The following is a 25,690-nucleotide window of genomic DNA, read 5'->3' on the forward strand; positions in this document are numbered from 1 at the left end:
TTTTATTGAATTGTGACACGTTGTATGGATTTATAGAGTTTTGCTGCTAACTACTTCTCTAGATTGTCTGTCATTGAGCTGAAACACCAACATTACACGCACTGTGGCTCAGCATTAAAAAGAAGAGAAAGGAACCCATAAAATATTCACATTCTTGTACCATGGCAAAGGTCAATACAGGGACTGATCTTTCCTACTTTCTGTTTCATGACACAGTAATTTTTTTTCCTCTCCTAAATCTGATTCAACTAAGGAAAAAAATCCTAGAAGTAATTTTGAATTGGAATGCTGATTTTATACAGAATTTAGTGAAGATACTTAAAGGGAGGACTCTCGGTTTGAAGCTGCTGTCATCGTGTCTTTGCACAGAGATAGCACAGGGTATCGGTATCTGTCTCTGTCTCTCTCCCTCTTCGATGCTATATTTATCACCCCCCCTGGCCATAAAAGGTCTGGACTGGGGCTCTGACATTCCACTGACTGCAGGCATTATTTTTGTTCTGGACCTTGAAGTCCAGTCCTTACCCCTCGTCCTGACTACCTCTTTCTGTGCTGGCGTCATCGTTGCTGTATTTTTCTGCTATTCATCCACTTGAGAGCTATTCCATTTGCTGCCATTCATTTGGGCCCTGGTAAGTGTTCCTTTATGACAGAAGATTTTATGTGTTCAATTATTTTTAATCTGCATCTGTAATGCCGAGATGATAGTAGCTCCCTTTATTCTTCTCAGCTCAGCAGTTATTTGAGGGACTTGTGGACATGAACTGAAGACATCTGAGGATTCAGCTGTGAAACAAAGCAAAGTAGTGCAAGGGTTCACTTATTATCAACTCAGCTATCCTTGCATATTGTCACAGTACTCTCAAATGAAGCGTGGGTTACTGGGATACAGGAGGAATTTGTCGTGTAGCCTCCCTTGGGCTAAGGAATAATCTAAATATTTTCTAGTTGCATAGGGTTCTTTGTGATTTGTAAAGCCATTGAATGAGCTGAAGGAAATGTGTTTGGTTTTTTTTTTTTTTATTCTGCTTATTATAAGTGTTTCTGGTTTTTATCTGTTTCACTGTTTTTTGAGGTAGATCTTTAAAGAATTACACAGACTAGTGAACAGCGTGAGAGGTAATGCCAATAAAACCACTTCCTTTAATGTGTAGCTACAACCTACGGACAAGTACAAAACTGTCTGTCTGCTCAGTAGTCATTATGAAAATTCAGTTCAACAGCTGCTAACATATAGCTCCAAAAACTGCATATTCATCAAACTATGGCCACTAATATTTTTGGGCCCAGCTGTACAGTTATGAAATGCTACATAGATCTGAAGGGGGAGCGTTGCCCTCATGCTAAAGGGGCCACAAACTAAGTAGGTGCAGATTTTATAAAACTTAAGAGATGGGAGTGAATCCTATAATCAGACAATGCTCCAAGTAGAAGCAAAGTCCTTGCAAGGGTCAGTTTCTCATCATCTCCGATAGCATCAGACTGCTATATCTGATCAGACTAGTGTAACTAACTGATCCTGACCTGTGAGCAATGCTTGATGTTTCAGAGGAAATATAAAACATAACTCATAGTGCGATAAAATACCTATAAAAGGAGTTTCCTCTTATATGACGTGAGTCAGAGTTGCCCCTTGATTAGAATCGGGAGAGCTGACTTCATGCTCAGCTCCTGCCTTACTGCCCGAGTTCTTACTCCTGTCATAGACTCCTCCTCTTACTCCTGAGGACAGTGAGGTCCAGACCTGTTATATTTGGAAGAAAAAGGTTGCTTTTATACATTTTAAACATGCTGACTTTGAGGCGGCTGCTTGTTCTTTTGCTCTGGTAAAACGTAAATGAAATGCCTCATGGGGGATATGGTGTAGGGGAGAACTTTGTAGAGTAGGGTAGATGGTTGGACTTGATGATCCCAAGGGTCTCTTCCAACCTAGACAATTCTCTGATTCTATGATTTAACTTCTTCTTGGTGGGCAACACACGCAACGCTTTGTACTTTTGGATCACCTTCCTTACCTTGAAGCCTGGGAGGCTGTGGAAATCCCTGAGCAACAGGACTGAGTAGATGATAGCTTTGTTGCTGTTGTATCCGCGATGAAGCCAGCCAACGCTGCAAATAAAGCTGGTGAAGACAGAGGGAGACAACTGTAGTACTCTGCAGGACGAAAACAGGATGTTCTCATGTTCTTTCCTTTTCAGTGTGCAAGACAATACTCATCTGTGTGCCTTAACTTTGCTCAGCAGAGGCCACAATGGCTCGCAAACCCTAAACCTAGCTCTGTGGAGCTGGGAGAGAAAGCAATGAAGAAAAATGGAGAAGGAATCTTCTGAAACTGGGGAAACTAAGAGGAACTACGTGCTACCAGAAGCTAACAAAGTGAAATAAATAACAACACAAATTATTGATAGGTATTAGAAACAAGAATACTAGACAGAATAATTACGTTCTTTAGACTGAGATGAGAAAAATAGCCAGCAGGAGAAATAAGGGAATTAAAAAGGAACGTCAGTTTTTGCCATAGAGAAGAATGGGCTAACCTTCTTTCCCATTCCTCCCCCTTCCTCAGATAAAAATAAAGTAAATGCATAAACTGGTCTTCTTGAAGTCACAGTTTCACTGTGGTCAGGATATCAGCAATTTCTTTTACATACTTAAAGACTCCTGAATGACTTTCTTACTTGTTGACTTTCTGCAAATAAATGATCTGTTCTGTTATCACACAAAGAGCAGTTCCCTTGAGGGAGTCCTGGAATATAAGAAAGTTGAAACATTGAGGGTTTTTTTTTATAATTTGCCTGAGTCAGGGCGAGTACTTGAGCAGGTACCAAATAGAATAGTTTGCAATTTGTTAACTCGCTCTCAGAGCCAATTACGAAAGAATAACCAAGGGCTGAAATCTAGGAAGCATAAAGACCAGGGAAAAAATATCTTGATTTTCATGACATCATGGTTTTGCTCCACCTCTGTAAGTGAATTTTATTTTAAAGCATCAGATCATTGTTCATGATTGTGAACAAAACCAGAAGCAGTACGTTTCCTATTGTTGTGAAAAAACGATGACAAACACCTCTCACCATTGCTTTTGGACCTTCTTTAAATTCTTCTTAACATTTCCCCACTGTAGCTCATTTCTATTTATAATCATGTACCTTTTCAGGAACAACCTCAGCCATGTTGTAAGCCTGATCACCAGTAATAAGAGAGAGAAATGTTATCAGAGGGATTGGTAGAGGCAAGCTTGCATGTCAAAGAAGAAAAAGGCAGTTTTAACAACAGCAAAATAAAACAATAACAAAATAAAGACTGAATTGCCAGCTTAAAAAAATCCGAGGGAAATCCCTTCTGCACTCAGCCCTCATCCCATTTTGAGAGGGGAACTACCTCTCACCTGATCAAATTTCCTACTACGAGCGACTGCAAGACAATCTACTGATGACTGTGCAAAGTAAAACTTAGATGGGCTATTGTCTGGAGGAAGTTTCTTGATGATCTTGAACATGACATTGTAGGTTAAAAAAAAGGGTCATTTGGACTGAGGAGCATGATATTATTTTACTCAGTGCATACAGACTGTATCCCTGATTAAACTGTAAAAGGATGATAAGCCATTTTAAATAGATATCTGCTATCACACAGAAAATAATCAGGGTAATGCATGTTTACAGAAAAAGCGACATCCTTCTCAATCTTAATGTTTTTAATTCACTGTTAAAATATTAAATGGAATATGAAATTGAATCTGAAAATTATATTACAAAGATTTGTGGAGTCTCCCACTCTGGAGACCTTCAAAACCTGCCTGGACACCATCCTGTGCAACTTGCTGTAGGTGGCCATGCTCTGGCGGGGGGGTTGGACTAGATGATCTCCAGAGGTCCCTTCCAGCCCTGACCATTCTGTGATTCATTCATATATTTTTATTTCATCTATAGCCTTGTTGGAATTGCTCATGCCTTTTTAAATAATTTATTACTTTATTCTCTCTTTTGCAACTTAAGAAAGGTATTTACAGTATCTCTGAAGAAGGTGAGCATATAAAATTTCATTAGTTCGCAGTAATGAGTGGGGAAGTTGAGCACATAAACCATGAATAGTTTGCAGTAACAGGGACACCAGCTACAAATTAATAAACACAATAGCACAAGGTTTTCTGGTCATGATGAACCACGTGTCAGTGTCTTGAAACTTAAATATGAACCTATCTTAAAGTACAAAACATATCATAAAAAGATAACCCTAAATTCATTGCATTTGATTTTTGAAGTTTAAAGTTTTGTGTTAGTTTGTATTAAGTTGTGTATTATTTGTATGCTGTCACAGAAGTTTCTTTGACAATAGCACTTATGTTTGATCTGCTCTTTTTCAGATACTGTCCCATCTATTTACATTCAGAAACGTGCAGTAAAAAAACAAAATTAGAAGAAGCCCATGATGTCTTTACCTTTCTACCAAAGACACCATGATCACTATGACCGTGCGTACCGCCATAAAGCACTGCAGTCCACTGTAAGCCAGTACCAAAAGGAAACAAAGAGCAAATCTGCTGTCTATGCTCAAGGATCTACAGCTTACGCTAGGGGCTCTGCAGCCTATCGCCATGCATCTGCAGCAAACTTCAGCCTTGACTCTTCAGCAGCGTACAGTCATGGCTCTTCAGCCTATGACATTGAGTCGGCAGCCTACAGCTATGGATCTACAGCCTATGATCACTCTGCTGCACAAAGTAAAAGGTCTGCTGCCTACAGTCTTGACTCTGAATCCCTCAGCAAGAGCTCAGCTGCCTACAGCCATGGATCTGAATCAATCAACAAACTGGCTGCAGCCTACAGGCTGGGAGCTGAAGCATACAGTCTTGGGTAAGCAAATCTCGCTTTGAAACAATATTCTGAAACAAACATGTCCGACCACCTCCCATTGAAATAAATGCCAAAACTCTACTCCTCTTCCACAGAAGTCGGGTCTGTAACTTGGTGTTAATGTGTTTTCTGGGTTTGGTGTTTTCCTTTGGCTTTGGCAATGGGAAGGACTGTGGTCAGCTTAGTTTGTTGGACTACTTCATGTGCGATGGTTGGATTGGCATAAGAAGAGCATTGGCAATGCTGATGTGGCTGAACGATGACATATTCGTGCTCCAAACTGGTTAGGCATGAGCCACCTCTCCTTCCAAATTGTTTAGCCATGTTAGTACAGCTGAATTTAATATGCAGTGTTGAGATAGATAGCTTTTGGTTTGAGGCTGGCTCTTATCTGGCCACGTTGAAGCAGGAAAAGAACTTAGGGCTGTTCACACAAGTTTGAGCTGACATGTCCGTATATGATTAAACAATTCTTCTTTGGCCTAATAATTTCACTTTTTTGCTAAGTGATCTAAGACATTGAAATTTTCATGCTGTTTATCAGATGAGGCATACTATTTCTAAAGCAGGAATACCCTGAAGTATTCATCTTGCATTAGAAGAGCAGCTATGCTTATCTGCCATGTTTTGTGTTTAATTAAGACAATAAATATTGCTAAAGCAATTACATTAGCAGAATATTTCAGATATCATAGCCTCACATTATTTGTATGTGTATCAGAGATTTACAGAAATTAGGGGAGTATTAAAGTAAGATTAGAGCAGCTGTTAGCATTAGGGGAAATGATCAACAAATTATAGCCCAAAACATCTGCTCACTGTTATATTAATACAAAATTTAGAATATTATTAGCAGAACTGATCAAGACTTGTCCATCAGAAAATTTAAATTTTGAAAACTGAGTATCCTCCAAGCATTGTAGATAAAGATGGAATTTTTGCCAAAACCACTGAGGGAAAGACTACCTGAACCACAGTAAACAGTGCCTTGTGATTACAACCTTTACTTGGCTTTCAGGAAATTTGGGTCAAGTCTCTGTTTGCCAGGGTCTGTTTAGGAATTAGACCCTCAGATGAATGACTTGACCACTTGACTGTCTTGGGCTGGGTAATATCCAGTCTTTGCTGTTGAAACAATTTCACTTGTGCAAATAATTAACCACAGAGCGGAGCAGCAAGAAGCTAATTTATAATCTGCTGATGAAGAGAAGCAAACTGGAGGTGCTGGGACTGAGGGTTATGTTTCCAGAGAGAGTTGGGTAGTGGAGGATATTCCAATTTCTGCAGTGATGCAACTGTGCCTACGTGCTGTTGCTGAACCCTAACCCAAACATTCCTTCTTCTCATAGAAAACATTCCCATAAGAAATCGGAACATTACTTGACATTGCAAAAAATTATTGTAAAAACACCTGTTTCCAAGTCCCAGTTGCAAACACTTCAGTGACTCTGGTTTGTCAGATGAGTTTCTTCTGAAACTTGCGTATTCCCACCAAGGAGAACTCTAATGTCAGCAAAGTGACATTAGAGGAAATGGAGTTGCTTAATTGGGAGAGAACTTAAAACATCTCCAGGTTTCCTGAGGTTTTGGTTGAGATAAGAGCTTTTGTTTTAAAAGAGTATATTTGGTGATACTTCCAAGCTACTCTGTAGTACAAGAGCTGCCAACAGACTGATATACTATCCTGGTAATCAGAGATAAGAATGTCTCAGCTGTAACTTCTTTTTTTCTGTGATCCTGTCCTTGTGTTGGAGGTCTGAGAAATTCAGTGCTGCTATGTAAGACAGGGAATCAGGAGATTAGAACTACACGATTTAAATCTCTCTTGCACAAAACTTAATTAATACATGAGAGAATATGGTTCTGAACGATGATCTCAATATTTAACCTAATTTTATGGCAAATATGGCATCTATATTGGTATTTACTTGGTTTTTGCAGCCCATTTTGCTGCAATTTGCAAGAGGTAAAATAGAATAAATAATGCAACTGTATGGTTAAATGTAGTGCCATTTTAAAGTAATTCTTTCCAAGTTTGTACTGTCTTCCCCAGATAGCCCAAAACACTTCAAAGGAAAATGCGGAGACAAAAAGTGTTACTAAAATAAGTTGGGCAAATCAGACTTTCTGATTTCATCCTTATGAAAGGAATGGTGTAGCAAAAAAAAAAAAAAAGAAAAAGAAAAAAAGAATCTTCAAACAACTTCAATTTTCAAAAAGTAGAAAGGCCTCTCAATGGAAATGTTATATCTAAATGACCTACAACAGTGGTGGTGGTTGCTTGGCACCTGAATGGACACATCAATTCAAATCCAGATAAAATTCTTCAGCTAACAATTGATTGTTGCATATCACTGGATTTTAGCATCAACTACACATTTATGTATAATGGATATAGTTTTGTGGATAAACCCCATTAAGCCCAACAGGAAAAGAATCCTGTTCAAATAGTTAGCTTTTATTCAAGTCACTTCTTATTTTTATCTAAAGTAGCTTCTGCTAAACTTTATCATACTTGCAAAATTTAAGTCTCATCATTTTTTTGTAGCCACCTTACAGAAGAGAGTGCTCATAAAATGACAGTGTTGACATGCAGTTAGTGCTATGTGAGGAATTTATCATGGCCAAACAGTGGAGAAGGACTAGGGACTAGGTAACCTGCAAGACCTTGACCTGAACCCAATTCTCTCATGTTGAAGCCTTGCTTGAATGGAGAATACGCCCAGACTGTGGACATAGACAGCTTGAAGGAGATGCAGTTTGCTATTCATGAGGACAAAAAAGGTTGCTTTTGCAAGTGGGGCTGTCCTCTTCCCGCATTTCAAGTCTTCTTCACACCATGACAGCTTGAAGAAGTAAAAGGAGAGAAATGAAAACTGGCAAAACCAAGAGCAAATTTGGAAGCTTGAAGCTTTTCTGGTTACAGTTTGCCAAAGCTGCAAAACCCTGGGCTCCTAAAAGAAGGCGAGTCTCACCATGTAAAGGTTGCCACTTCACACCTAGCCCTCTCTACCAGCTTACAGGGCCACCTCTCCCTGAAGGCTGCTTCTTTGGTCTCCACAGAGCCAGGAGGAGCGGAGTGTGCTTCTTCCCCAAGGAGTGGGCCAGGTCTGTACAGGCAAGGGGTAGCAGCTCTCTCCCAAAAGCCATTGTTATGGCTACCCATCCTCCTCCCCGTCCAATCCTTGGGGACTGCCGACGTGGGTAGGTTGGCTTCTGTAGAAGAACCTTCTTCCCATGGCGCCGCTCCATCCTCAGGGTGCTTCTGAGAAGCTTTGAGTCAAGTCTGCCAAAGCTGCTTATAGCACTACAGGCCTGTGAAATGGCACTGCTGGTTTAAACCCACTTACCTCTTTTTTTGGAAGCTCAGTCATTTCCCTTTGCTCAAACTTTCACTGCTTTTCCATGTGTTATTTTCCTGGCCGGCAGCACCAGACAAACCCATTGTGTCACAGAGTGGTTATCGGCCACCAAACGGGCCAGAGACTTGCTTAGGGAGAAAACACAAGTTATTGGTGGGGTTCAGGCATTTGCATGTATTTTGCATGTCGGGAGAAATAGCAAAGAAGACACGGCATAATTCAGGTGAACCAAGCAAACAGAGGAGAGATGCCTTGCTAACCTGCAGTTCATTGGGCTGCCAGAGAGTAAGAGCGAATGCTGTTCTAAGCAATATTGTAACGAGGATCCAGACAGAGCTGAGCAAACACACTTTAAGAAACATGAGAAGAGTGTGATCTTGAGATCCCTACTGGCACAGCTCATCTGTTAGTTTATTATAGGTGAGGGTTAAGAAGGTGGCGTCCAAACATCATAGCCAAGCATGGAAATTGTTTTAATGAGACCTGCTATGTGGAAACAATTCCCCTTTAAAAAAAATTGTTGTGGAAGCTGTGTTAGGGAACAGCATGATTATTTGCCAGCAATATTGCCTGGCCCTGTGACAAATCTGTCAGCAACTTAAAATGAATATAGTCACCTGAGAGCACTTCTCATCTTTAGCGCCTGGCTTTAAAGAGCTCTCTTGTGAAAATCCTTTTTCTTCTCTTCCTCTTCTGTAACTGGGTCTGCCGATCCACTCTCTCCTCTTTACAGTGAGTAAATTCAAACATTGCATCTTAGGAAAGAAGCAGCTGCTGGAAAGAGGGCCTGGAAAACACCTCTTGGCTAATGGAGCTCCTGCAGCAGGTACAGCTGGTACAGCTATTGTGTATACCAAACGCATCCCTGACTGCTGTAGGAATAAAGTGAGAGAGAGATGTAACAAAAGCATTCTAAGGACAAGATTCCTGATTTTCCAGAGGTGTAAATGAGCTTACAGGTGCCTTTTCATGTGGGGGTGGAATTTTTAAGGAATAGGATGTTGTGGTCCATGGGACACATTTCTACGCCCACTGGGCGCAGGCTTTCCTTGTGCAAGGTGGGAAACCTGTCCCCTCAGGCACAGAAACAAGGGCTGTGCCGACATATTGAAGTATATTTATATCTGAGAACAAGACATCAAAACAAATCCTCTGGTCGGGAGTTTCAGAGGCCCTGCACAGTATTGTTGTATTTAGTTCCTTTGCTGGGTGATAGGGAAAAGCCAACAGTGTCTATCTGCCTTTTACATCTCTACAGGAGAGATTGTCCTCTACAGGACAATACCTGTACCTTTGGCATTTACAGTCACGCAACTCCCAATTCAGTGACTCTACTGAGAAACTAGGAAAATGCTGGCATTGATATCTCAACATGCTGAAAACCATCAAGAAATGAGGACACTAAGCTTGGGTGACCAACCTTGATAAGGCAGTACAGATAGTATCTGACGTGGAAAAAAACATACGTACGCTAGCTGGCCATATCAAATGAGGCTGAAAGCTGTTAAAAGGTCATGGTACTGTTCCTCCCTGTGAAACTAGAGAGCACTGATACCCTGCTCCTTCTCCTCTGGGGAGATTCTGTTCCACATATCAGGTAAAAGGTTGGAACATTTTAAAATAAAGGGCAAGATTTTAGAATCTGGTTCAAGAAAGCAGAGCCCTCCTTTGGGCTACCTAAATAATGGTTGTAGGCAGGGTTTGGTTTTTGTGTTGCACAGGAAGAAATAGAATAACAAAAAAGGAAAACAGGGAAATAAACGTCATGATGGAAGTAGTGACCAATTTGTTTTCCCCTGCAAAGATCTCCATTTGAATATACATTTCTACTAGCCTTCATATCGCTCTTCCTGAAGAAAAGCAAACCATAGGAGGATTTGGAAAAGAGAAACATTTTCTACTGCAAAAAACTTATTCAGCTCAGCTCTTGGTTTATGCAGTGCAATAAAAAAAAAAAAAATGAAGTTACTCTGGATAACTTTCTGAAAACACCAGCTGGATGCTCTGATTTGGTCATGAATCGATTAGAAATTTTGGAACAGCTGTGAGGGAAAATGAAAATAAAACAGAAAGCATATTGTGAAAATGTGTTAATCCAAGGTATGGTTGTAGCTGAAATACTGTGTGCAGTTCTGATCATCTCATCTCAAAGAGTACAGTCTGAAACTAGAAATGGTCAGGTATCAGCAAGGAGGGCAGTAGGAGGTGTGGAATACCTCCCGCCTAGAGAAGGTAACACATTGGGGCTCTTACCTTGGGAAGGAGGTAAATGTGGGCATGTAACGTTAATGTATAAAACAGCAAAAGATGTGCAGAGAGCAAACAAGGAACAATTTTTCACTATTCCTCTCACAGAGTGGCATGTAAGCACAAAAGAGAAGCTGCAGATTAAAACAGGTTCAAAAGAAAGTGCCATTTTCGTATAGAAATAAATTGTAAGCTCGCTGCTACAGCTGGGATGCAACCTCTGGCTCAGGATGTACTTTGGCGTTTGCTTGAAGCCAGAAGGATTTTTTGGGGGAAGTATTTCTTTACATAGGCTTTCTTTTTACCTGCTCCTAACCATTGCTGGAAGAGGAAACTGGTCTAAAAGCACTATTGTCCTTATTCAATGCCACCAGGGCCCTGCTTGGTCCAGGTCAAGCTTTTGAAAGAGCAAACAACTGAATTAAATTGGTCGGAGTGTCATGTTAGCAATCTAAGAACAGCAGACAATTACAGTATCCACATAGGTCTGTTATTCAGCTTAATGTTACCATCTGTGCTTTTGATAGCTGAGTGCTCCCTCTTCTGTATCACTACAAAGTGTTGGGACCCAGCTCTTGCTCTTAGAAGACAGCACAATGACTCTCGTTGTAGCTGCCCCTTCCTGAGAAAGAGGAAAAGAGGAAAAGGCATCGGGAAGAGAGGAAAAGGCACCTAGAGAGGTGCTTTTCTGGTGCTGAGCACATACACACAAGTGCCAATCAAAGGATGCAATAACATGAAGGATCCAGGAGCAGTAATCCAGAAATTCATCAGGTGGCTGCAGTGAAAGGTGCCTCAATCAAGAGACACATGGTTTAGAAAACTTGGAAGACAGTGGGAATCAGCTGTCCACGTACACTGTTTTCATCCTAGTCATCACACCTCAATAAAAGTCCCGGTTCCATCCCTGTTTCTCAGGCTCCATTCTGATGGAGATCTCTGGCATTAATCCGAAGGATTTGGGAGATATTTTCATAAAGCCAGCTGTGGAAGGCAGAAAAAAGAAAGTGAGATATTTAGCTTCAAATACACTTGGAGTGTTTGATTAAAAAAACAAACATGAAACAAACAGAACATATAGCAATTTATTCTTTCCTTTTCAAATAATTGTAGAGTGCTATAAGTGAAAGATACAAAAAAAAAAAAAAAACACCTGTAAGAAAGACATCAACAAAAGGCCTAACAGAGAGTGATGGGAACTGCCACGTACAGTCCCCATTAATTCCCTACATGAGTGTGTAATCTGGACCTTAACTGAAAACTAAAATGACAGGACAGCCATATTCTCCTCTACGAACAAAGAGCAAGTCAGGATTTAACAGTGCTGAAAATGCCTGAGCTGATATTTTCACCATATTTCATCTACTTTTATGAAAATATAAACTTTTTGGCATTTAAACTGAAGCTCAAATGATAATGTGGTCCTTCTCAATCTAGAAACAGCCAGGAATCAAGTGGCCTCCTACAGGGTTCAGCCTAAAGCCCCTAGGAAATCTGGTGTCAGTCAGAGTCAAAATTCCAGTTTTGTCCCATTTTAAAATAGGACAGGAATAAAAGTCACCTGCTAAGTAAAGAACTGCAGCTCCTTACAGAGCATAGTTAATTTCTGGAAAATAATTAAAATACTCCGCCTTTGATGTTTCTCACCATTTATTTGACAATGAGTTCTCCAAATGCATTTGCGGTTGACTGTAGTGATTGCACCGCATCATTGCCCAACCCAGGAGCAAGGCCATCGCATACCCTGTTTCACTCCGTCTCTTCCCTTTTATTTTACTCTGCCTGGGCTGTTTCCAAGTGTTTTCTACTGTGATTTCTCTCCCTAAAGTTGGATCTGCCTCCCTTGGACTGCCTCCCTGGCTGCCTTGGGCAGCGGCTGTCATCAGAGCCCGGAGCAGAGAGCCTCTCTCTCCCATAGACTCAGTCCTGCGGTGTGTGTCACAGCCCTTCTCTGGCTGTGCTTTTGTTTGCATGGAAACCAGGATACAGGGAGAGGAGGAAGGAAGGACAACTGGTGCAAGTTTGTTTTTACCCCCTGCATGGAGCGTTTCTTGGCTGTGGTGCTGTAGGCACAGTGATGGTGGCTACAAAATGGGCACCCAGGGAGCACGGAGGAGAGGGCTGCCCCACTGCGAAGCTGGGCAAGCCAAATACGTTTGAGTCTGATGAGATGGAGACTAAGCACAAAGGAAGGGAAACTCTTACTGATGGTTCTGGGGGTAGCAGGGCAAAGAGATGAGGGCTGGAAAGCAGATGCAGGAGGTGATGTGAAGTTCAGGCAAGGAACTAGATGGAGAAGGAGAAGAGATGACCGTAAGAAAGCCATGAAGAGAGCTAGGGAATGGGAGACTGATTTAACAGGTGCTGGAGCAGGGAGAGTACTCAGTCTGAACAGAGGGACGGGCACAAGGAAATGAAGGAAAGAATGATGGGAGAATGAAACGGGACCCATGTGATCCCCCACACACGGTCTCGCATGGATAGATTATTAACACAGATTTTGGAAATTAAGCGCTTTTCCTGGTGTGACTTGTGTTGGTGGCACTTCTGGAGATCGGTACTTTTGCAGGGCTGCCGCCTAAGGAAAACATTAGCAGAAGTATGTATCTGTAGTCCTACATTACACACGTGTAACATTCTCAGGGGCCCAGTGCCAGCACAAGTTTTGATTATATGTGTACAGCATGCTGTGTAGAGACACCAGTGTAAGCTACCCAGGGTACGGGAAGCAGGTTAGCCGTGTTAGTGATACATGTCTTTCCAGAGGAGGGCCACGGAGATTATCAGAGGGCTGGAGCACCTCTCCTATGAGGACAGGCTGAGAGAGTTGGGGTTGTTCAGCCTGGAGAAGAGAAGGCTTCAGGGAGACCTTATAGCAGCCTTCCAGTACCTAAAGGGCGCCTACAGGAGAGCTGGGGAGGGACTTTTTACTAGGGCATGTAGTGATAGGACGAGGGGGAAGGGCTTTAAACTGGAAGAGGGCAGGTTCAGATTAAACACTAGGGAGAAATTTTTCACTTTGAGGGTGGTAAGGCACTGGAACAGGCTGCCCAGAGAAGTTGTTGAGGCCCCATCCCTGGAGGTGTTCAAGGCCAGGCTGGACGTGGTCTTGGGCAACCTGGTCTAGTGGGAGGTGTCCCTGCCTATGGCAGGGGGTTGTAACTTGATGATCTTCAAGGTCCCTTCCAACCTAAACCATTCTATGATTCTATATCTGGGCTAATAAGCATTGCTGAGAAACCATGTGCCTTAATTCTGCTCCTGTATCTACACACATAAGCAGTAATCTTATGCTGTGTAGACAAATCTCCAGACCGGAAGCAGACTCACATATTATTTCCATTGGCAATGTTGAGACAGAGATGAATAGACACTTTGGGGATTTATAAACAGCTGATAGTTAATTAGGATATTCCATAGATCTGGGAGTTAGAGACATGTTGCATTGGGAAAGGAGGACAGAGGTATTTGGAACTTTGTTAACACGATTTGTAACCATGTTAAAAATGAACCCAAAGTGACTGCCTCAAATATGCTTCACGTTCTTCAGAATCCCTCCCAGGGTGGTGGGGAGGGGAAGCATTCCCTCTGGTTTGCTCTTCTTTCTTTCGGCTGATTCTTCATTTATCTGTGCGGTGTTAAATGGTGTTACTGCACTCAGCTCTCCACTTTCAATGGATTGGGGTGGTGTAGGAGAGCAGCTGGAATGGCAACACTGGTTACTGGGCAGTACACTGCCCTACAATTTCTGTAGAGAGACTTAAATGCATTATTACTTTGAATATATTTGCACACCAACATTTTGGTTGGGGAACAGACAATTTCAGGACTGTAAATTTTGGAAAAGTAGAGGTTATGAGGTCAGATACAATCTTTAGTATTACTCAGTGCTCTCAGTGACTTCAGGATCTACCAAAACTGGGTATACAAACTCTCCAAGTCCCAAACCGAGAAGCTATTAAATGTGCATTGTTGTAAGGTATATTGTTTATTCTCTATTTAGATTTAATATCAAGGGGCATCAGTTTATATTTGTAATGATGAGTTTGTCAAAAGTGCATTTAGTTATGTGTTTAATAACTCTGAAGCCATGGCTATTAAAAATGTTATTTTCTTGCTTATCAAACAAAAGACAACAAACATTTTTAGTACTTTAATCTTATTTCAGTGTTTCTTAACAGCCTTTTTTTTCCTGAATTTAACAATATTATTTTTATTTCAGAATGAAAGATACCAATTTAATGATTGAAGATCAATCCTATAAGATGAGTCCCAAAGCAAAGAGAGCAAAACAGAATTTGATAGCTGAGGACAAAGAGAACGAAGCCATAGACTACTCAGTGCCCATATTCACAGGACGGTATGCTCATTTTGCTTTTGTTTAGTATCTTATTTCTGACATCTCATTAACAAATTATAAAATAACAAATCCATTAATCATTTTTATACTAATGGGTCTCAAGGTGATTGTTTGCACTTCACATGAGTGATAAAAAGACAAAGAAAAGTCAACTGACTGGCAGAAAATCAGACATTGAGCATCCACAGCCAGGACAAATGAGCCTGGGTGTCTGGACTTTGTTTTGAACACATCGCCAGGGCCACTTTCTATGAAATCAAGATATAATTATAACCCTGTTTATTGGGAACTGGACAAGCATGTTGTCCACGTTATTTATCTTATTGTTTTGTTTTGAAGACTTGTTCTGTAATTCGAAGTCTTATACCAAGCATTAAACATAGAAACAATGAAACTATGTGCTAATGTTTTGTCCTGGCACAGAGAAGACCTGGAATGAAACCAAATATTTTCTCAAATCATCGTAATGATTCACACTGATCTCACGTGTTGGTGGTATTTATTGCATGGTTACTACTGATGTAATACATCTCACTGCAGCAGTGTCCTCAGTAAAGCTGAATGTGAACTTTATGTCAAAGCCAGAACCAACACGAGCAAGGAGGCTCCTCTGCCCTTTCTGGGGTATGGCATACTGATTTTATTAGGAGTCTTCGACAGTTTGAGCACAGTCACTTGTTCAGATTAATACATACCAGAGTGTGTCATGGAAAACTGGTTCCTGATTGGAGGCCAGGAGAAAAAGTTCTTGCCCACCTACAGTTGAACAGCAATCTTCCTTCAACTTGTCTTTCTTCTGCAGCACAGCATTTTTCACGGGACACTTCCAAGCTGTTTCTGGGAGCCACTGCTTTTCTGTCTACTGCTTAATCAACAGCCAGTGTCACTCCTGCTTTGTGTCCAAACTTGTGCTTTCATGTGAAACTGAGTTCCATCTTGTCAGTGGGAGCTGTTATTGCTTTGGCCTTTTGAGCGTTTGTGATGCTTTTTTGATGAGACCAGCAGTTCTGGGGTTTATTAATTCCCTCCCACTATCTTGGAGTAATTTTTTTCTCACCCCTTGTACATTTCTGTGTCAAATTCACTGCTCTTTGATCCAACCAACACTCAAAAGCAGACACCGTTGCATTTTTAAATCATTTCGTCAGAGTTTCAGCTATATCTTCTGTGACAGAAATACATAAATATGTGTGACACAAAACTTGCGGTAACACATTTTCAAGGCTTCTCACTACCTTTGCGCTTCACCCAGTCTTTCTGCTTACATAGCAGTAGATTTGCAGTTCACCATCAGCTGTCTCCCATGCCCTCACACACAAATATCTTCCCTTTTTGTTGTGCCTAAGTCTACAAAAGTAAAATTTATGGTGTTGGTCAATAGCTGAAAATCATGACTGGTGGGTAATACTCCCGGATGATGATCTTAGCTTTTTTACAGGCCCCTGTGATCTTAACACGTCATGTCAACATCTTAACAAATCTCAACAAATCATCTTTTTTTATTTTCCTTTTTTGTAAAATGAATACAGTAATATCTAACTCAGTGTGACGGTGTGTAGCTTCGTTTATTTGTGTCAGTGCAATACTTTGGGATGCCACATTAAAAGATACTGTTGGATTTTTACACAATTGTTACTATTCTTGTTCTTCTTACTGTTGTTGGTATCAATCTTACTTTTTGCACATGGCAACTGAGGAAGTTGTGTGTGCTTTTGTGCCACTGAAATGACCCAAATAATTTTTTTTTTGGTTAGTTAAAAAATATAAAAAGGGCATATGATGATTGTTAGGGTGCCCAACCCAACATGGCATGAAATGGTTCGGGTATCTGTTTTAGGCTTTTTTTTCTGTTGGCATTGTGTTCATGACCGCATGCCAAGACTGCGGAAGTCACATGCCACATTCCTGTCAGATATTTATTTTTGTTTGAAAGATAACAGCTGAAGCCTATTGAACCATGTGCATGTTATATGTCATTCCCAAATTCCCCTGTGAAACTGATGTGTTGTTTCCCATGGGCAGATAACTTTTACAAGGAATAGTTATTTAGAAAGGTCATCTCTCTGTGGGTTCATCGGAGCTGTTGTCCGTGCTGCTGGACGACCTTCAGCGCCTTGTCAATGTTTCCATTATTTGGTTCAATTTCAGAGCCCTCAGGTTCTGCTGTAAAAAAGCTCAGATTATTCACTTCACAACTGTTCTTTCTTAAACACCTAGCCTAATCCTTGCAATATCTTTGCAGCCAGTATTCTAGATAACGAAACACAGCTTGATTTAATGCCGTAGGTGCTAAAGATACTGGATGTGGCTCATGGAACTATTTACAACAACTAATAAGCCTATGCCAAAGGACTGCAGATGGCAGATACCCTTTAAATAATATTTTGTGTGTACCATTTGGGGTTTGATCCTGCTGTTTCCGTTTGAAAAATGTTTATTGAAACCCCAGTGAATTGACTGCAGAATCAAATCTTAAATGGTACTGCATGCTGTTTCTGATACATTCATCATTTAAGGGAACGTTTCTCTTTGATCTGGGAAGATTATAACAGGAAGAAATGATTAGAAAATCTAAATATTTAATACTGTTGATCAAAAGCATCTGGGGACCACTACTGCAGATGACTAGGCTGAGTCCTATATTAGTCTGAGGATATTCATCAGATCCCAGAAGATGCTTTATGCCTTGAGGAGCGGGTCCATACTGTGAAGTTGCTGAGATCTTAGCTGCTGTAATTAAGGAGGAAATAATGCCAGCTTGCCTTTGCAGAAAAATGCCACTGATTCATTTAAACTGAATGTAGATAGCTAAATTCATATTAATTAAACCGAGTTTTCAAAATTGTCTTTAGAAATCTCTGCCGTATCTCTGCAGCTTCAGATGATATTTGTGGGGGGATCCAGTGTGCCTAAGTGAAGGGAATCAGTCGTCCCACTAATACTTTTAAGGATCATCCTGTTAAAGCAGCCTGAAACACAGAAAGTTCAAGGCAGAGTTTGAACACATGAGGGAGATCAAAGCTCTATGCTGTTAAGTAAGTTTTTTAGTCTTTTGAGCAATTTTTACGTGTAATTAAGTTTACAGCACTTCCCCCTGCTTGGCTGTCTTGCATCTCAGCAAACTGACTTCATAGCCCAAAGATAAGGGGCTGGACAGTTAATTATGGGCTTGAATCCAAATTTTCATGAGTGTTGAAATGTGCTATCAAATGCATAATATTAGCAATCTTAAAGAAAACAAAAAAACCCAAAAGTTCTTCCAAATATTTTTTGCTTTGTAGCAATAGGAAGCGGTTTATGATAAAATAGTGAGGCTCTGCTTGAGTGCATTCTGGAAATAAGCAGAGGCTGCTTTCTCTATAGTGCTTGCACGATGGCGCTTAATGAGAACTTAAACAGAATCACTTTTCATTGTGCCATCTAATGTTACCCTAAAGTAACTAAACTCAGCAGAAGCGTATTAATGCTTCTCCTTAAGGCAAGGAACTCTCATTGTGTATGCACTACCATAGGAACTATAAAGTCCTGACAGTGCCAAAACACTACGGCTGCAATGGTACTTCCACATGTACATATGGAAACAGGATTGGGCCCATTGAGAGTAACTGTTCTTTGCATGTCACCTCTGTAGAAAGCCTGAGGAAGATGCTTCAAGGAAGTCCTTAGTCATCTTCTTGAAAACATTTGGAAGAACAGTCGTCCTACAAACATTACAGGATTGAATTTTCTATGGATAAAGAGAACTTTTTGTGATATACAGTAATGTGGGTTTTTGTATAAATTGCAAATGAGGACATTGTTATACAGCTACAATTATCTCCTGCCCCTTTGGTACTGTTATGAATGCTGCAGCTGTAAGTCAATAACCGAAGATCTGTGGGTATGCCTTACACTAATCTTTATAGTGATGGAGATATAAAACCACAACAGGAAAATGGTTAAACTGAAAATGTGTATGGCACAGTTATACAGAGGGAAATGGCCACGACCTTAGACAATGAAATACTCAGTCATTCTGCAGTACCCTTCCATGGTTTTGCTTTAAATAAATACATTTGAGGTGGTAATAGCAGAAATACATTATGAGAGACTGTTGGCCACTGTAGTTGGCTAATTTGATAGAAAGTCTAAATGGAATATGTTCTCAGCATTTTCCAATGGGATTCTGCTTTTTAAAAATTCTTTCAGAGAAGTGAGTATCAGTGGGATCACGGATACGGAAGAAGAAAGAATTAAAGAAAGTGCTGCATATGTTGCCAAGAGGAACCTTTTTGCCACAGGTGAAGGAGTTAGTGTCAGCAAGGTGGCCAAGTCAACTTCTGAAGAGGAACATCATGAAAAAAAATCAAGGAAAGTAGCAATCCGGGAGTCTGCTGAACGTGTAGCCCTGAAGAAAACGGTAAAAGAGTAGAAATGAACACGTAGGCTGCAAACAGCATGAGGCTTTTTTTGTTTGGTGTTTGTAGCGTGCCTAGCACAACAGCGCCCCGATTTACACCATGGGCAAATACAATAACGGTAGTAAAAACAAAGGTATTTTCATTTGAAGTCTTTTCAATGACTCAAAGTCTTGTTATCTTGGTGTCAGGTGGATAAGAAAAGAGGTTCAGTGCCTGAGGTAGGCACCAGGAATGCTTCTGTTGTGATGGGAGAGAGGGAGGGAGAACGGAGCCAGAGAACATTCGTTGGTCATGGCCACACCTAGTTAAATGGCACAGCATCCTTCACCGGAATGATGAGGCAGTTGCTGGCAGAGAAAAAAGGTGCCAATATATGTATCTTGCCAATACAGAGGTGATAGGGTAATTTCTGGATTTTTATGGCCTGGGAACAGGCTTGTCCAAAGTGTTTACCCCAGAGTTTTAACCCCAGGGTGTAAATTAGGGAGGGAATTGCCAAAGACACCTGGAACTGAATTTCTAACTGTGGGTAGCTTTGATATTATTGTGCAACTTCTTAAAATGAATACTCAGAGGATAGTTACAAATATGTTATGACCAAACCAGCAGAATATATCGACTGCAAATATGTTTCCTTTAGCAAATATTTTGAGCAAAAGAATTATATCCTCATGACGTGAGGCTGGAAAGGCTGTAAGCACTTTGAAGGACAAGGTAAAAATTCAAAATCATCTCAAAAATTGAGAAACAGTGAAGGTGAAATTTGATAACAACCAATGGAAATTACTACACACAGAAGGAAAAGAACAAGTAAACAAGGAATGCCTGGCTAGGTAGAAGTACTGGAGGATCAGGAAGTTATAACAGGTCACAAATTTAATGTCAGTCAATTTATTGTCAGTCGTTGTATAAAACAAATGCCATTCTACAGTGTATTAACAAAAATATTGTCATAAAACACAGAAGGTAATTATTTAATTGTGTTGGAGATTGTTGGACCTCTGATAATGAGTAGGTACTGTTTTATGAATATTGAGGACAAGCAGAACCTGTCCAGAGCTGAGAAACAAAAATTGTAAGGAAAATTGGTATTGCACAGTTTATAAAAGACAGACGATTATGAAAGCTGTCTTCTATTAATAACCTTAATACAGGGAACAGTAATTCTCCATATATGTGAAAGTTAGGGTGGAAAATAAATAGTTTAGTTTGCAGAAAGCAAGATTTATAGTATATTAGGATTTTTTTTCCAGCTCTGTGAATAGTCAAGCAGTTGAAACAGTTACCCTGAGAGGATAAAAGATCCCATCAGCAGAAAGGGATTGACAGCAAGTCTGTCAGACGTGATGTATGCGTACACAATTTTGCATTAGAGCAAAAGTATAGAAGACAGCTGAGTTTCAGATCTATTTCACCTCTCACTCTGTATTAAAAAAAAATGAAATGTGGAAAATTATTTTACTTAGAATAGCTTTAAGGGAAAAACAAAACAGTAAAATAAAATCTAGCTCTTTTGGAAGGAGAAATTCTTGAAGATGAAAACCTTGTTTTCTGTGCCCAGGTGATATAAATACACTAAGTATGTCTATCTGATTTTTAAACAAAAATTTCGTACTTTTTTACTGCTCTTAAAAAAATGAATATTTTTTTTTTTACAGATTAATAGTTTGCACTGCTGGAGTTTATAATCAAATGTTTCTTTTTCCAGCTAGAAGAGACTCAGGCATTCCACAAAAAGTTGAATCAAGATAAACTTTTACATCCTCCTGAGTTTATTATTGAGCCTCGTTCTCACACTGTCTGGGAAAAGCAAAATGTCAAATTCCATTGTTCCGTGGCTGGCTGGCCAGCACCCCGTGTTACGTGGTAAGTTTGTTTCTCTATCACTGAAAGTAACCACATAACCAATATCTGAAGTCATCTCAGTGAATGGTATTTTTTCAGGAAAGATACAAGTTCAATAAAAGAAATCAGGTACAGAGGCCTGTCAAACACCTTTCAAGTCACTCTTTACAAAACGAAAGCAAAATATTAGAAGGCAAAATAATACTTTGTGTAACAGCAATATGAATACAAAGATTATTTTTTGTTTCATAGAGACATCCAATATCCTGTTTCCGTCTGCTGATGAAGGAAAAATAGCAGTTTAATTTATTGTCAGTGCTATCCTTAAAATACTGTTTTCCAAATACTTCTGTTTAGTCTACAAATGCCACTAATACCCCTGAAGAATTAAAACCTGCTTTGGTTAAGAACTAGCTGCCTGGCAGCTGAGCGATTATAGTACTGAATCGCCATGCAAATGAAATCTCATGATGCGGGGTGTTCATAGCAGACATGTCATAATTACTTGAAGTCAAAGACTGCAGGTAGATGCAGGACCATCCAATCTTCTGAAAGGCTTGGAGTCCATTGGAAACTTTCTATTCACTTGAATGCCTTTGATCTAAATCTTTATTGTAAGAACGCCAAAATATACTCTTAGTCATAGCTGAAGGTCTAATTTGACTCTTGGGTTAAAGTTTACCCTGACTGGAATTGAATTTAGCTTAATTAACAGTGACTTATGAAGCTTTACTGTCTCACCATCTATTGAGCTGATCTTTCTTACCTGTTTCATGCTACACAGATACCATCAAGTTAAGATAACAGGTGATAACTTTTTTTTCAAACATAAAATCAGATATGATGCTCATTATTTGATTTAAAAGATTATTCTAGAACATGTATATAAAACATATTTATGTGTTTATAAAATGAATAAAGAATAAGCCTGTGTTCAGCATTAAGCATTAATTAGGAATAAGTCCTACAGAGATTCTATTTGTGGAGACAACAGAAAACATCTACTATACCACGATGTTAAGTAATACTTATATTTTGCAATTTACTACTTGATTTTCTCAATGGACTCTGTTTGTCTAGGTCTTAAAAAACTTACTCTCAGGGCTTGATAAAAATTGTTCCTAAAAGGTACATTAATAGGCCAAAGCTGATGCCCACGAAGTCGCTTGGTCTCTCTCCTTAGACAATGACAACCGACAGCCAGGCTCTGCATGGACACATTTTTCCCGTAACGTAAGGGTTGAGAGCGCCCTGTTTTGAGATTCCTCCTAGAGGGGATTCCAGACAAACCCTTTGGGTCTGGTCTCAGCTGGACATAAGAAATGGTCAGCTACCCTCATGGCTGTAATCCAGCTCTGTAACCTGAATCCTAACCAAGGACGTGAGCATTGGGCCATTTTCACTGTGGTTGAGATTCACCTTATCCCAAAAACCTGACGTGGTTAAACCAAGCCTTCAGCTGTCTGCCTTTGCTCTCTCTGTGAACCAGCCTTTCATCTAAGCGCTAAATGTGGATGGTGGAAATTAATACATCATTTTACCGTACATCTGAATTCCAAAGGGATTTCAGTTCGCCACAGGCTACTAATGGAAAAAAAAAAAGGAGTTCACAGCCATTTCAGCACTTGTCTTTGCTCCGAGATACAGAACAGTGCTGACCTGGATCTGTCAGCTCTCATTCAGCATTTCTAACAAAAAGTCAGTCGCATATTTCAAACAGTCATACTTTGTATAAGCAATGGAGACCTTTTCATCCTGTGCATGATAAATTATAAAGCTTCGTGAACTTTCTCTAAAGAAAACCTTACTGTGTGATGCAGCTGTTCTGACTCCCTTGGAAAAAGCATATGGAAAACCCAGGACATTTGAAACCAGTAGCAGAAAGCATAAACTATCAGTGCATAATGACAGTGGGAGGTTGCAGTCCAACATTAGCTAATGACACGGCTGTTCTGGAATTTGCGTTTCCAGAAATAACAAATGGTCCTTCTAACACACAAGCCCTATTCTTTCCATAGATGAATATGAATAAGCCAAAATTGAATCAATTATTTTTTACTAACCTGATAATGAAGACAAGAGAAGTGAAAGTCTTGGCTCTGCTGCTTGGCTCAGCTTGTTTCTACACAGCACCACATACTATCGAATGCCTGCGCTGCCAAAAGTATCCAAGGGTTGCCCAACCCTTTGGAGAAAAGTTAAAGAGATTACGGAGTCAAGTCCCATTTCATGGGATTTCATATTAGGAAAATATTAGGAACTGATGTAATTATTCTATTTTCTAAACTATTTGACGCAGTACACAGAGTATAGAGATGCCCAGTTGTCTCCAGGCAGATCAGTCTGGGGGGCACCATTGCAGAGATGAGGTGAAGAGTGATGGTGAATGGTGTTACTCTTAGTGGACCCATGTGTTATTCTTTACTGAAAGTCAGGATAATGCAGTAGGAGACCTGTAATGAGGTCAAGCATCTCTTCAACTGTTTGAAGTCTAGAATAAAGGATATTGCCCCGCATTGAGTCTCTTTTCATAGACATCTTGCTGAGAGGAAGATCAGGATGAAAAGCATTAGGGTTTATGATCCTTGCTCACTTTGGCACTTAGAAAAATCCCAGTGCATTACTGTGCCCAAATATTTGTAGCCAGGGAAGTATTCTTTATTTCACAACACTGAAATGGTTGAAAGGCAATTTTCATATTTATTGTGGATATAGCTTCATCTTGAGACATATTAAACTAATTATATTCTTGGTAAAAATAAAATAGCTTATTACTGACTTGTTTGGTGGAGTGGGGCATGCCACCGAGAGCAGAGCAGTTCCCTTTCGTGATTAAAAATTACGAGAGAAACTGATCTTTAAAATCCAAAATGAAGAAGCAAAGCTCTTTGGCTGGATGTCTGTTATGACTTATGAAAAGAAAGGTTTACTTGAGCTACAGCAAAATAAGAGATGAAGATACTTTTATCTATCGTCATTTATGTTTCCACTTCCCTTACATACGCGCCTTACGGAGCACAGGGAAAGCTATGCTAAAGGAGGACATTATCTTAGGGAACATTGTTTCTTTATAAACCTCTTATCAATCCCAAATGTACTGAAAACAATTCAGTGTTTATTTTTATTAGACTCATATCGGCAGTTTGTTCCACATTAATAGTGTTCACTTAAGACAAGGTTCACTCAAACATTTACTTGGTTACACCATGTATTGTTCAGAATGAGTGACTTTTAATGCAGTAATTGGTGAGGAAGAATCTACCACGAACCACTGAACTTTCCCTCCATCAGTCTCAAGCTGTTTATGTAAATTCTGAAATTAGCAGTGCCAGCTCACTACTGAGCAGTACTGGTTCATTCCTTCAAATTACTTACTGGGAATTTTGGACAGTAAACTTTTCCTACCTGAAGATATACCTGTACCAGAAAACACTCCTTGTGTATACTTGTAAAGGCAGAGTTTTTGGTAGTACAGCATTTGCCAGATCCCTCACTGCAATGAACTTTACCATCAAGATAATTTTTTTAGCAGTATAACCCTATTTGCATCGGAGCTTCTGCCAACTTAGCTATGCAAGTCACAAAAAAAAAAAAAAGTTAATTTTCTACTGGAAATTTTTGTGAATATGCAGCTTTAAAAGTAGATGAAATACGCAAACCAAACAAATTGTGTACGATACCAAGTCAGTAAGGATGCTACAGAATTTTCATTGTTTGCAATTCACAAAACTCTGAGATAATGCTTATGTGACTCCTCGATTCTTTTACAAGCAGAAACCTGAAATTCATGGTAATATAAGTTGGTTTTCACCCTGTGCAATACTATTTTCTCCTTTTAATTAGAAAATAAAATTCACCTGGGGCAGGTCAACAAGAAAGAGAGCGAGCTTAAGCTTCTCTTAACATTGTCTTTCCAAGAAATTAGACTACAGTTTATCCAGGAGAAACATGCAGAAACTGATGTTCTATTTCAAACCCCAAGGACGTGACCTTTTAAAGCATATAATTATGCACTTCCTTTCGTGACATACTGTTTCTTTGCTTTTCCATAGGTACAAAAACAATGTGCCCATCAATGTACAGACTCACCCTGGCAAGTATATCATTGAAAGTCGTTATGGGCTCCACTCACTGGAGATTAGCACGTAAGGGAATACTAGATAATTTAACAAATAACTTAAGGTGAAATGTTGCTATAGATTGAGACCTGCAAAATGTGAACATGTCTCTTGGGGATGTAAGGCTTATCAAGTTTGTACAGCTGAGGGAATGCTGTCTACTAAATGTTTAAGCAGTTCTGGTTTTCCTCAGTGCAGGATATGTAAATTACCTGAGTAATTTATCTGGATTATTATTCTATTTATGTCTGAGTTAGAAACATGTGGGACATTTGCCAGTACTTTTTCCATTTGTCTGCTGCATGAATTCAGTTAAACATGAGAAAAATCAAGTTCAGGGTAAAAATATGCGAGCTAACTGTTTTTCAAATATCGCAAAGTTCCTGGTTCTTACTGAAATGAGGAACAGAAATTAGATGTCCTCACTTACCTACAAGAAAGATCTTTAACACTATGCATCCTCAAAATGTAAAATTTTTGCAGTCACTTTGCATTAAAAACC

General features: G+C 39.8%; 1 protein-coding gene across 1 annotated transcript in view; it reads left to right on the top strand.

Moving 5' to 3' along the window:
• Positions 1-494: 494 nt before the first annotated feature.
• Positions 495-25,690, top strand: part of MYOM1 (myomesin 1) — a 75,647-nt gene continuing 50,451 nt past the window's right edge. The window contains exons 1-6 of the mRNA XM_082479588.1: positions 495-632; positions 4,367-4,856; positions 14,688-14,825; positions 19,014-19,224; positions 20,934-21,091; positions 25,123-25,215. Coding sequence (XP_082335714.1) covers positions 4,429-4,856; positions 14,688-14,825; positions 19,014-19,224; positions 20,934-21,091; positions 25,123-25,215 — 1,028 coding nt within the window. The 5' untranslated portion in view covers positions 495-632; positions 4,367-4,428. The remainder of the gene's footprint in view (positions 633-4,366; positions 4,857-14,687; positions 14,826-19,013; positions 19,225-20,933; positions 21,092-25,122; positions 25,216-25,690) is intronic.

Source organism: Vanellus vanellus (genome assembly GCF_965231255.1).
Source record: "Vanellus vanellus genome assembly, chromosome: 2".
NCBI classification, from domain to species: Eukaryota; Metazoa; Chordata; class Aves; order Charadriiformes; family Charadriidae; genus Vanellus; species Vanellus vanellus.